Genomic DNA, 14,059 nt, shown 5'->3' with positions numbered 1-14,059 from the left:
TAATTTAATATGTTTTTGGAAGCATAAAGTGAACTGTTTATATATTGTGTAGTGCTTAGATCCTGTTCTATATCTAGGCTGTGTGGGGAGGGCAGTATAAATGATGATGTGGAAAACAATTTTTAACGTTTCTACTATTTTTTTTTTTTTGTTGTTTGACAGTTAATATCGTAAGGCTTTGATTTTGGGACCTCAGTGTGACTGTGTCTTGGCAATGATGTGGCTGTTCTCTGAAATCACTGGCTCTTCTGTTTGTACATGGAGACCATTAACAGGATTAACTGAAATCGGAAGTCTGTGACAAGGTGTGATTGCAATCAGACCAGATGGGAAAAAATGTCAGTTTTAGGAAGGTGTTCTGGTATGGAGATGAGTTGGTTTTATCATCTCCATTGTTTGTATGTTTTATTTGCTGCCTAAGGCTTCAGATAGTGAACATATTCTTTAAAATAGATAGTCTTTTTTGAATTTTGATGTTTTCTTAGTAGTTGTATTCTAGCAGATGCTGTGGGTGCTTTTGGTTGATGCCTAATAACACCAACATGTCAAAATTCAAGTATAACTTGGTTAATTCTTAGTTCCAGGTTCAGTAATGTTTTCATCTTTTTGCTCTCTTACAGGAAAAATGATACGCATGCAGCATTCCTGAGTGCTAAGAATGGGTCCAGATGTACCTCTGCTGAATGATTACAAACAGGAGTTCTTCTTGAAGCGCTTTCCACAGACTGTGCTGGGAGGTCCCCGGTTTAAATTAGGCTATTGTGCTCCTCCTTACATCTATGTGAATCAGATTATTCTTTTCTTGACACCATGGGTTTTGGGAGGAGTAGGAACACTCTTGTACCAGTTAGGTATTATGAAAGACTACTGGACCGCAGCACTTTCAGGAGGACTAATGTTTGTTACTGCACTTATTCTTCAGATGGCAAATGTATATGCAAAGCAGAAAACAGTGACAGTAGAAAGAATGCAAATTCAGAATACCCTGACAGATGAAGATGAGTTTGAATTTTCCAGTTGTGTAGGTTCAGAGACAGTAAAATTTATTATTCCTGGCAAGAAGTATATAACCAACACCATATTTCATTCCCTTCTGGCAGGGATATTGTGTGGGTTGGGAACTTGGTATTTGCTGCCAAACAGAATAACCTTGTTATACAGCAACATTGGAGGAACTGTTATGATCTTTGTATTTGGATGGGTGACAATATGTATAGGAGAGTATTCATTAATCATAAACACAGCTACTGAAACAGCTACTTTCCAAGCACTGGATACTTACGAAATCACTGCTCTGATGAGACCTTTCTATATTTTTGTCTTTATTGCAGTGGATCTTGCACACAGGTAAACATAATACAGTACTTAGCTAATTAAAGTAATGGCTATTTTCTATATTTTTTTAATCAGAACAATGAGAGGATTTTTCTAAAGAAATGTATTTTGAGATTTTAATTGAGACATAGGAACTCAGGGTTAAAAAAAGGCTACAAGGGTATATAGAGGTGCTCATGGTGCATAAAATGTTCTTAAATTTTTATAGCATTCCAGCTAAATTAAGAAGAGCAGTTCCAAGTAAGGGACAGCTAAAATTATCTTCTGCCATGTCAGATGCTCTTTTGAACAAGAGCATTTGCATCAATAATCTTTTTAGAGGATGTAATTTCAAAACATGCTGTCCTGACCTGGAATGGTAGATGTAAAAGCTACAAATTTCAGGAGCGCTTGGTTTATATCCAGATTTCACGCTGGAATATTTTCTAATTTGATCTCAGAAAAGCAATTGCAGAGGGTTTTTAATTGCAGACAAAAAGAGAGCCACGAATTTGGTTTTAACGAATGGCTACACAAATGTGAGTATTGCTGTATCTTTGCTATAAGGACTTTGCACCTGAATTTTTAAATGCTCATGTAAAACAAAAGAACTATTGTCAGCCTACAAATAGGAGACTTTCGACTTCCACTTTTCTGATGTGTCTTAGCTAGAATGTTTGCTCTTAAGGAAAGACACTTTTAGATTATGCATTCTTTCTCTCTGTCGGGTGATACTTATATCACTTTGTTACATGTACATGTTTTATAGTTGGAATACTTCAGATGCATTTGAAAAAAAAAAAGGTTTGATTTTACTAGTTTTGCGCTTGGAGATGTCTTTGTTAATGATTTACACTAACTGCCTCTTCAGTTTTTCATATGAGAATTAGATATGTGGTCTTGGACCCCAAACTCTTCTGTCTAGTTTCCTGAGGAGAAAAATCAGACATTTTTTAAATTCCTTTGAGACTTACTTATATCATAAGAAGCAGAGAGAAACCAAATACATTAGCAGTCCACCTTTAACTTAATTAGCTAGCCGGTGAACTGTGTATGACTGAATTTATGCAGATTTCCAACACTGATCTTTGCATCTTTATAGGAAGATTTTAATATTTCTATGTAGAAAGTAACATTTTATATTCCTAAAGAGAGTTTATCTCTTTTTACACAGGCAACATGCTCTTTCTTTCAGTGTTAAAGCCAACTTGCATGAAGTTTCACTTTTGTAATTCTGAAAAATACCCTTCTGTTGTTAAGCAGTTGAAGTTTTAGGGACTGTGAAGCTTTGTTTTTGCACCAGGATTTCTTAAATATGTTATCACAACAGTATCAAAACAGTTAAGGATACTTGCATCACTTGACTCATCTGTGTAACCTAAAGGCTTCAGATAGTTTGAATGAAAAATTAGCTTGTTCTGATGTTCTAATTAGTGTATTACTGCCCCAAGCATAAATGTATGTCCTTATTTTTCCTTTTAAAAGATACTGGTCGAGGTGCTGCAGATTGAATATGTAATGTTTGTGCTTCTGAATTTGCCATAGTAAAAAGACTTCCCACACCTCAGTTATCTTTTCCTTCACTGAAATCAAATACATTTCTTCTTTTATCCAGGTTTGCTGTCAACACACCCATTCTAGAGCAGACAAACCAGATTTTGCACATCGTATTTCTTTTTCTGCCATTCTTATGGGCAATGGGAATTCTGCCCCCACTTGATGCACTTTTTCTATGGGGAATGGAACAACTGTTGGAGTTTGGACTAGGAGGTTCACCTATGTCAAGTAACACAAAGTAAATGTTGTTTACGTAATAGTAAAATATATCAGTATTGTTTATAACCTTTTTCTTTTCAAGCAAATCTTTTTTATTTTCTCCTTCACAGGTTATTAGTAATGTTTCTCATTTCTGCTGGAACAGCAATAGCATCGTATTTCATTCCCAGCACTCTCGGTGTGATCCTCTTCATGACTGGATTTGGGTTCATACTGAGTCTTAACCTAAGCGAGATTGGTTTTGCCTTCAAACACACCATGAGCAGCCATTTAGCCTCCGGCAAATCTAAAAATATGCACAGAGGTCTTAGAATACAATTTGGGTGGAGGGAATTTATTTTTTATGTGACTGTATTGACATTTGCTCTCATAGAAGCCAGCCTGCTGCATCAACTTGCAGGCTTTTCATCATTTTCCACAGCCAGTCCTCAGGCTATAGCGAGTTACTTTCTGATCTTATTGCTTACAATTATGTGGATTCTTAGAGAGATTCAGAGAGTGTACTTGTTTGGAGTCTTCCGAAACCCCTTTTATCCAAAGGATGTCAGGACTGTGACTGTGTTCATGGAGAAGCAAAGAAGGCTAATGAAAGTTGGTGTTGTCAGGAGGATTTTACTAACACTAGGTAGGAAAATGCACTGTCTATTGTTTGTTAGATGATGCTTGTAGGAAGATTGAAACAACACTAAAATTGCTGTATGTGCAAGAGTCTATGAATGAGAAAAAACAAATAGCTGGAAATACTTGATGTTTTGCTAAATTGTGCAAAGAGGTCAAAATCCAGAGTATTGGAAAGTGATCAGTAACCTGATTTATGTCTTATTAAGGGGCAAACCTAAAAAGTTGAGGTTTTTAAAAGTTCGATTCAGCAAAGCTTTGGAAAGGATTTTAGTTAGCACATCACTACTCATGTTTGGGGAAAAATGTCTCTTGTAGATTTTTTTGTTACAAGGTACTTGGAAACAAAAGTGAATTCAGAGTCATCAAGCAGGCTTAATACTTGGTTCTTCCAGTTTGCTAGTAAAGGGAACGTTTTCCTTTCTGGTTGGTTAGGGACAAGCATATCTACTTTGCGGAAACAAATTTGATCAAAATTACTTGATTTTTGTGAAGAAGCGTCAATTTGGGGAAGTGGTTTGAGTGCTATTCCCACGTTTATTTTTACTTATCTGAAGTAAATAACAATGAATTGACAGCAAGTAACAGCTGAGCAGTGACATGTTTGCTATGTTGGGCCATTAGTGCTGTTTGATATCCTGGAAGTGTAATACAAAGAGGAGTTTGTCATATTGAGGGGAAGAGTTCTCTTTTTATGCCAAGATTTCCGTGCTGCAATAAGACTGCTTACCTCTGTAGACTTCAGTTATGTTCTTGCAAAGAAAATCAATGATTCTTTTATTTCAATTGCAGTGTCTCCGTTTGCTATGATAGCCTTCCTGTCACTAGACCATTCACTACAAAATCTTCATTCTGTGTCTGTTTGCATTGGATTCACAAGAATATTTAGGATGGTAATTTTGAGTTTTCAATATGTTAGCCTAAGTTATCCTCTTCTATATGATTTAAATATTAAGGTGACTTGGAAGAAATAGTCCAGGTCATGACAGCAGTGAGAGATAAATACACTTAACAATGTATGTCTAACATATCTCTGTTTTAGGTCTGGCAGAATACAGAAAATGCTCTACTGGATATAGTGGTTGTGTCAGTAGCACAAATGTTGGTGCTCAGCCCAGACCTCTGGTGGAACAGGAGCCTTGATACAGGAATCAGACTCTTGCTGGTAACTGTCATAATGTAAACTTAAGCAGATAGTTGTTGCTTAAAGTCTTTGTTTCCTTGCCCTGTCAGAGAATTACAGAGTCCAGGGCCTGTCAAATAGAAGCTAAAAAACTGTGTGCTAAGCTGTACACTCTAGCACCAGTCAATGATCAGTTCATTTTCTTAAAAGTATAGTAGGTAAGGCAGCTTTGGCAGTGCTGCAGACAGAATAAAGATGCTTCTTGTGTGTGTCATGCAGGTCGGTATCCTACGGGATCGACTGCTTCAGTTTGGTTCAAAGTTGCAGTTTGCCATCGCTATTCTTCTGACGTCATGGACAGAGAAAAAACAACGTCGTAAATCTACTGCCACCTTAATCACCCTCAACGTTGTTTTCTTCCCAATCCTGCTGATCTTCATCGCCATCTCTGCGCTCCTTTCTTCCCCTCTGCTGCCGCTCTTTACGCTGCCAGTGTTTCTGATTGGATTTCCTAGGCCTGTCCGAAGCTGGCCAGGACCTGTGGGTGCTGCAGCCTGTGTTTGCTCTGACACTGTGTACTACCAGCAGATGATTCCCAGCCTGGCTGGTGCTCTGCAGTCTGCACTGGCAGCCGGTAGCCTCGGTAGGTACAGCAGCAACTCTGTGAAGGAATGTAGTTTAGGAAATGGGGCTTTGCTGAAGAACAGGAGAATCGTAGCATCTGATTTAAACCCCGTTTCACAGTGTAGCTTAAATCTGTTTCATAGGTTCATAAAATAGTTTGGGTTGGAAGAGAACTTAAAGATCATCTAGTTCCAACTGCTCTGCTATGGGCAGGCACACCCTCCACTGGACCAGATTGCACAAGGCCTTATCCAGCATGGCCTTGAACACCTCCAGGAAGTGGGTACCCATGACCTCTCTGGGCAGCCTGCTCCAGTGGCTCACCAAACTTGCTGTAAAGAGTTTCTTTTTAACATTTAGTCTAAATCTGTTTTATTCTGAGGTAAATTCAAAGGATCCAGAAGGTGACTTCGCTAATTTGGTTGTGTTAATTAGGAATAGTGAATACGGACTGGATATAAACTACATGGGGTAGCCTAAGTAGCAGTTGAGAACAGAAAAAGCTGAAAAAGCTTAATGGCATGTCTTGTGCAAGCAGTTAGGGTAGTGTTGTGACAGCACCTGTGAAAGACATTAATGGTATTTCACAGAATTCTATAAAGAGAGGCAAAGAAATGCCCAGTCTTTTTCCCAGCTGGAAACAGTAACTGTTAAAATTGCAAGCTTGTTTTCTTGAGAAACAGCCTTTGTGCAACCTAAATAATCAAAATGTCATTGCCCTTGGACAAGAGACAAATATTTACATCAGCCCCTATAAAATGGCTTCTGACCAGAAAAAATTGGCTAATATTTCAAGATGTGGAAGCTAATCACACTTTTCTGAAGACCATATGCAAATGCTTTACTAGGAAACATTTGCTGGTCTTCTAGTATTGGTGTAGAGAGGTATTAAATAAAACTAGGAAGCTTTCTTTCCTTCTGAAGAGATGCTTTGGATTGTGTACTGCATCAGTGTATGTATGTTTTGTATGTATAATAGATGTACAACAGATAAACACATCTCTGCTGATATATTTATGTATGTTATATCTATACTGTTTTTATACATATACATACATTACACATATATATACATACATTGTATGTATATAATATAAAATTCTCTATTGCCATCATGACTGTGGTGGCCTGTATGCCTCAGATTAAATTATTTAAACCACTATTCTTGAGCGGGGAAGGTGGGAAGTCTCTTTTAATGGGAAAAACCTATGAATGAATGTCTTCAAGCGAGAAAAACTGTGGTGTTCTCAGATGAGTTGAAGAGGTACCACTTTCTGTGTCTCTATTTTAATTTAAAACCATACTTTTTTCCATGTAAAGGAGTTTTAGTGGCTTTAACAGCTAGCAAGAGAAGAATTAAAATCTTTGCAAAATGTTAGCAAGAAAATGCACTTCATTAGCTCAGTGGGATAGAAAAGGTTACTTAAAATTTAATTAGAGCTTAATGGTTGGTTTCACTGATTTCACCCTACAACATTCTAAACTAAAATTCTCTATGCAAGTGAGTGGTCACTTGCACGTGAGTGACAGCACAAGGAGGTCATTAACTAGCAGCAAATGATGTGGTTCAGAACAGCACCGTTGTGTTGGAGAAATTCACAGTAGGCTGTAACCTAAATACAGTTGCTGGGACGTTTGGCATTGTGCTTTTTATTGAACTAGCTAGAAGAGAGGAAAAGTACCACTTTTTATTTTATGTTTTTTAGAGATGTTATTTAATTCTTACAGTCAGGCAGACTGTTGTGTTTTTAATTACTAAGTACTTTGTGTGATCTGAAGTTGTTCAGCACTTGAGTGTCAAGTTCCAGTTTATCTTGCGTGGCTGTGTTTTTGCTGTTGTCTAACTTAATATAGCAGGATCAGATTTATTCCCCTCACACACAGACGTGTTTCAGAGAGACTGCATTTGATTTCTGCTGTATCTGTTGTTAGTGTTCAGTGTGTTTGATACTGAATCACAAATCTTTAAAGACAAGCAGGTGCTTTTGCTCTGCCTCTATTATGTATCTGTAAAATGGGTGTGATGCTGTGTCACTGGTAAGCTGACACTTGAGCAGAATCAGTTACATTCTGGATTTTGCATCCTAAGGGATATTTTCTAATCATTCTGGAATACAGACATGTCCTCTTAGGAATTGGTAGTGTAGATAACAAGTCTTGTCACCAATTTTTATTTCTTCCGTAAGAAATAAGCTTTGTACTCCACAGCAAATAGGGCCATTATAAGATACTTGTGTGCTAGATATTCTCCAATGTGTTTGTCAGAAATAATAATTTTAGATCTCCAGGTGACATCTGTGGGATCTGTGCTGTTGCAAATGCAGCCAAAGATAATCTTTAATTGTGAAAGTTTTCTCTACAAAGGGATATGAGTGGGGTGGTGTTGCTTAATGCTGGTCCAGTATGAATGTTGTAGTTGTGCAGTTCAGAGAATTGTAGAATGGTTTGTGTTGGAAGGGATCTTAGAGATCATCTAGTTCTAACGTTTTGCCATGGGTAGGGACACCTACTAGACCAGGTTGTGTAAGGGTTTCCCAGTTTTCCACAGCTTTTTTAAGGAAAGCACTGCACTTCCAAGCTGTATCTTTACAGCTAGCTTCCTTAAGATTCTAGGGTGCTAGGTAACAATTTTAACTGATTTTAGATGTTGATGCAGAAATACTTTGTGCTTGCAGTTGAATTCCTTAGCTGGATTGTAGAAAAGGTTTCCATCAATATAATACCACAGTAATGCCATAGGTTTTGTTTTGGGGTTTGTTTTTCTTGTCTAGGTCTCTCTCTACCTGGATCACACTACTTATGTCGCTTTCAGGATAGACTGGTGTGGATATTGGTGCTAGAAAAAGGCTTCACTTACTGTGGGGTTAACATCAAGGTAACTACATGCTGAAGACTGATGTATTAATGTTTTGACATCACATAAAAATTTTGTTGTATAACATTTCAGCAACATAACTTGCCTAATGTTGCAGTCAGTGTTTTAAGGTGTTATTCACTAGATTTGCAACTGACATTCTTGGCAGATGTGAAATGTTTTATCATCTCTCTTGTGACACAACATCTTTAATAAGCTGGCGAGTAAGATCTATGATGATTCTATGATCTGTATGGGGCAGAATTTTTTTTTTAAGACATTGATCTGTGTCTGATACTGGAGTGAGTGCTCTGCTATTACTATTATCTCGAGTTAGATTTGGAGGTTCACTTGTGGAAATATTGACACTGGAAAGTACTTTTATTTGTTCAGAAAAAAATTGTTGCAAAAAACCCACCTTGCTACTATTTAAGGATACGTGGTGGTGAAAACTAAAACCAAATTGTTTTCATTTATGCTTTAGGGGCTAGAACTGCAGGAAACATCCTGCCATGCTGCTGAAGCACACAGAGTTGATGAGATTTTTGGCATGGCCTTTGAACATCAGGAGCACACCAAGATTCTCTCTCCCAATCACCATTTTGGGCACATTTTGACGCCTTGTACTGTTCTACCTGTGCGGCTGTATTCTGATGCTAGAAGTGTGTTATCTGGAATAATTGACTCTCATGAGAATTTAAAGCATCTGAAAGATGATTTCATTAAAGTGCTGGTATGGATGCTGGTCCAGTACTGCTACAAAAAATCAAAAACCTGGGAAAGTCCAGGCAGTGTTAACAAGAACAAAAAAGGATTGGTTCCAAAAACTCAGCGTAGTGCTGAGGTAGAAAGATCCTGGCCTCCAAGGGAAGAAGATAGCTTCAGTGTTGATACAGTTGAGGACTGGACTGATGACAGTGACGTTTTTGATCTTGAACCCAGTGGCAGAATGAAAGGCAAAAGAGAACCTGGACAGATAGGAACTACACCAAAACTTTACCTGTCTATTCCAGGATCTGTGGAAACAGAGACCCCACGAGAAATGTCACCAGAAGATAAGTTATACAAGGCTGTTGTGCTTGGGCTTCCTGCTGTAGACAAAGGGAAGCAGCAAGAAGCTTTACCTCAAGTTGAATTTAGTTGCTCTTACTCTGAGCTATTGAGCATCCCTGAAGAATGGAGAACAGCCCCAGTGCCATCTTCCAAAGTGAATGAAATGAGGCAGAGGTTTCCAGAGGAATGGTACCACTTCATTTTGAGTCAGCTGGACTTTTTTCATCTGAAAGAAAAGCCTTCCAATTTACTTGAAGACCTCATGAAAGATAAAGCTTTGAAAGACTTATACATCCATGGAGTGTTGTCATGTTTCTTTGGTCTGTTTGGACTGGATAACACTGTGCCTGCCCCGAGCCATGTGTTCAGAGCCTACACTGGTGGTATTCCATGGTCTGTTGGTTTGGACTGGCTAACCAGCAAACCAGAGCTATTCCAACTGGCATTGAAAGCATTCAGGTAAAAGAAAAACTTTCCCTCAGGTTATATATATGAAGAGTCTTGGCCTTTGACAGTATCGTTTCACTAGTAGTAGTTATGTTACAACTGTATCGTCTAAATGCATTTGGAGCTTCTTCCTACATACGGTCTGTAACCCGAGGCAGTGAAGACTCTGCAGAGTGATTAATTCCTTCTTCCTTTCTCCACAACAGCTGGCTCCAGCACTGGAAATTCACTGTGTGAAGTAGGGAAAACCCCATTTTCACTGTCCCCATAACCTAAGAGAATTGTGATGGAGTCGGATGTTTGGCACTGGCATTACCAGGCAGCAGGAACAGTGTTTGAGGTGAATGAAGGATGTTTAAGCTAATGTGCTTTACATCTCAATGAGCTACACCTCTACAGCAGCTCAACCATCAAGGAATAACTTAAAGAGCTGCTGGTGCTTGACAACATTTGACAGTGCCTCTCCACCTCTGTAGCCTGCAGAGGTTTTCTTCCTCCTGTCTTTTGCTACACTGCTCACTGTCTGGCTTCCTATACCTTTCAGATACACCTTTAAACTTATGATTGACAAAGCAAGCCTGGGTCCTGTGGAGAACTTCAAAGAGCTGGTGAACTATCTGGAAGAATATGAAAATGATTGGTACATCGGACTGGTGTCAGATCTTGAGTGGCAGCAAGCAGTTCTTCAGGAAAAGCCATACCTGTTTTCATTGGGGCATGACCCAAACATGGTAAGAAGAAAATTTACTAGTAAACAATTTAGGAAACAGACATTAGGAAATGTTTTTGGTTTGTTTCCTCAAAAAAGTTGTCAAGCCCTGGAACGGGCTGACCAGGGAAGTGGTGGAGTCACCATCCCTGGAGGTATTTAAAAGATGCATAGGTGTGGTGCTGAGGGACGTGGTGTGGCAGTGACTTAGCAGCGTTAGATTAATGGTTGGACTCGATAATCTTGAAGGTCTCTTCCAACCTAGATGATTTGTGATTTAAGCAAGATCAAAGTTTGGTTTCCTTTTCCACTTGTGTGTTTTTTTTTTTTTTAATTATTATTGTTATTGTCTTCCAAAACATGAGGGCTGTGCACACAAAGTTTGTTTGTACTGGCTCAATTATTGTTGAAAATCACACTGCATTGTTCTTCAGATGCAGCAAGATTTCCTGATTGTCTTCCTAGAGGGAAGAATTAAACCAAGGAGACTGGTTTATACACTGCTATTTTTAAAGGGCAAGATCCCTAATCTAATGTGTAGCCCCAAAGCTTCATTTAGTGTTTTGTCTCCAAAATGCCTGTGAATCTTCTTGGATAACATACTGAACATTCTGATCTGTTTGTTCTTAAAGGGAATTTACACTGGGCGAGTCCTCACTCTTCAAGAATTGTTAGTACAAGTGGGAAAACTTAACGACGAAGCTGTCCGAGGTCAGTGGGCAAATCTGTCCTGGGAGCTGCTGTACGCCACAAATGATGATGAAGAACGCTACAGCATCCAGGCACACCCAGTGCTCCTAAGGAACCTTACTGTGCAAGCTGCAGACCCACCTCTTGGCTACCCCGTGTATTCATCTGAGCTTCTGCATCTGCCTTTGTTCTAGAATGTCAGTAGTTTTTTTGGTTTATTGTTATTTTGTATTTTCCAACTGCATGTTGGGAATCAAGTGTTTGTGTGACATTTCTACAATACAGTAAGATCTTACTCTTGAAATGGTGTTGGCTGGGCAGTGCCAAGCCAGCATCCATGATTTGCACAGGGATGGTGCTAGCCAGGACCTTTGGCATGCAGGGAGCTTTGAACTGTTTCCTTGCTGCTGGAATATGAGAGATACCGTTGCCTGTGTGGCTGAAGAGCCAGGAGATGCTGAAATTCTCTTCTCCAGTTCAGAGAAGAGCAGCATAATTCTGATCATTTACTAATTTTGTGCATTCCAATTTTATTTTTATGATGTTTGTTTCTTGTTTTTTCTTGGACAGGTGACTTGCACTGACAGGTTACAGCTCACTTTAATACCCTCAACAACAGAGTTGGTAACCGAAGTGTACATAGGACTATTTATATGTTTGGGTTTCTTTTTTTATGCTGGCCATTTTGTATTGGACTGAGTTCAGGTTTAGCATTCATAACTTCCACTGATCTTCCTTAGCTGTAGTAAGTTACCAGCTATGTGTGAACAAAGTTGTAAGGCATAATTGTACCAAAGGACTTGTTTTGAGGGCAAAGAGTTCTACAAAGCATTGTGCATTCTGATACATCATTAATCTCTGTGACCTGCTGATGAAAGAAATGAAAGTGTAATTGAGGGAGAAAAGGAATTTAAGTCCAAATGGATTAATTTTATCTTCTTCACCCAACATCCATATATATTACATATATGTTGTTTGCAACCTACATCTGTATCACTGACCAGTCTTCCACAAATACAGTGACACCATGAGGAGGAGGAGAGGGGCAGAAATCCAGCTGTCTGTGCCACGTTTTGTTGTTGGTTTTTTTTGTTGTTTTGTTTTGTTTTTTTAATCTTACCACAGGTTAAAGCCACAGAATTGGGCAATTGGATTGTAATATTGCAGGTCTCCTGGAAACCAGGTCTGGCTTATCTCTCCAGTAGCTTGTTTATCCTGCTCATCACCACCAGTCATTAGCAGACAGATATCTTTATCTGTAGATTGGTGGTTAGTGTAGTTACTACTGGCATGAGCAGGGTGTAGATAATTGCCTTTAATCTATAGCATCAATTTAAATCAGATATGCTCCATAACTGAATTAGTCCTGGATTGGAACAGCCAGTGCTGTATGTTTTGGAGCATCTTTTATTTCTTTTGGTTTTCCTCTTTAAGACCTTTTTGTAGTAGATAAAATTTGTCACAGGAGTCTGTACTTGGCTCTTAGCTGCTTCTTTGGCTGGTGACCATAAATGATTTTCAAGATGTATGCAAAAGGTGTAGTGGAATTTGGAAGTGGCAAAGAAAACTTACCTGTCAAACTCCCAGGTGTAACACTCTAGCTAACATACAGGATGAAATTCATGCAGAATGTTAATGGAAGCAGCTTTTAAAATGTGGTGTGTAGTAGCATAAAGTGCTGCTAACCAAAAATTAGTTTGGCTGTGAACTGTATCTGAAGGACAGATTTGCAGGAATGGATCTGGAAGGACACTGATTTCAAAAGCAACTACTCCTTACAAAGGTCTAATCCCATGTAAAACTTTCAACACCAGGAGTATCGTGAACTCATGAAGTAGTTCACTCTGATTCTTGCAGCAGTTGGAAAGTTTGGGGTTTTTCCCTAAATCTAACCAAGCCTCCCTGCTTCACTGTAAGTCTGTTCCTACCTCTTCTGTATGGTCACAGAAAATTTAATTACCTGGGTTTTATTTGCAGCAGCAGTCTTTTGTTTGAAGATGGCTGTAATTTCTGTTCTCATTCTTCTGTAAACTAAATAAACTAGTTGAGAAAAAAAACTGCAGAGCACTATGATCCTTTTCTCTTGCTGTCCCCTGCTCCTCTCCATCTGGTACTGTCTTCTTGAAAAGCGTTGCTGGTAACAGGCCCCAGTGTTCCAGCAGAGATCCTTATGGGTGCCAGATGGAGGAGCAGAACTGGTGATGTGCAGAGTTCCTGTTTGCATGCAGGAAGGTGGAGCTGGGCTCCAGTGTGCTGTAACATCCTGTCCTCGCTGTGGCAGGCAGCATGGCCACAGGCAGTGTGGCCTGCAGCCCCTTGGTGGAGCCAGGTCACACATTCCACCACGTTTTTGCAACAGCATGACCCTGATTCATGTTGTGATTTTCTGTAACCCTCTTCATGTAACATTCGGTTTTTTGGCAGCAACATGAGTTGCAGCCTCTTGTTCTGTAGCACAGGTTTGTGCAGCCCAATGCCACTGTTAAGTGTGTAGTTTTGTTTGCATACTCTTGAACTATGCCCTGTTTGGTTTATAGTGTTTCTCTGATTTGTCAGGAATTCAGAGCACCTTGGAACCTGGTCTTGACTGCAGCTCCCATAAACATGTAACAGGCTGCTAATTTGGATTGCTGATGGAATACCAGGGCCTAGATGCAGTATCTAGGACTGAGTTCACAATGGGCCACCTCCCCATTTTCCCATATGACCACTGAACTGCTTTTGTGTTCCTAACCAGCTGTGTGCATCATCTTTAATTCTTGTCAACACCTGCTTGCTTTCCAGCTTGTGACATTCATCACAAAAAGGTCAGTTTTTTTTATGAGGTTCAGTGAGTTGGAAGCTCTTAGTA

General features: G+C 39.3%; 1 protein-coding gene across 1 annotated transcript; it reads left to right on the top strand.

Moving 5' to 3' along the window:
• Positions 1-658: 658 nt before the first annotated feature.
• PCNX4 (pecanex 4) lies at positions 659-11,402 on the top strand. Its single transcript, XM_054400515.1, has 10 exons — positions 659-1,347; positions 2,930-3,109; positions 3,201-3,715; positions 4,501-4,601; positions 4,751-4,873; positions 5,111-5,474; positions 8,227-8,330; positions 8,794-9,821; positions 10,354-10,540; positions 11,151-11,402. The coding sequence occupies exons 1-10, from the start codon at positions 659-661 to the stop codon at positions 11,400-11,402; spliced, it is 3,543 nt and encodes a 1,180-aa protein (XP_054256490.1).
• Positions 11,403-14,059: the final 2,657 nt, after the last annotated feature.

This window comes from Indicator indicator, chromosome 4, assembly GCF_027791375.1.
Source record: "Indicator indicator isolate 239-I01 chromosome 4, UM_Iind_1.1, whole genome shotgun sequence".
Classification (NCBI taxonomy): Eukaryota; Metazoa; Chordata; class Aves; order Piciformes; family Indicatoridae; genus Indicator; species Indicator indicator.
Note: the sequence above shows the minus strand (reverse complement) of the source record. Positions and strands in the feature narration are given on the sequence as shown.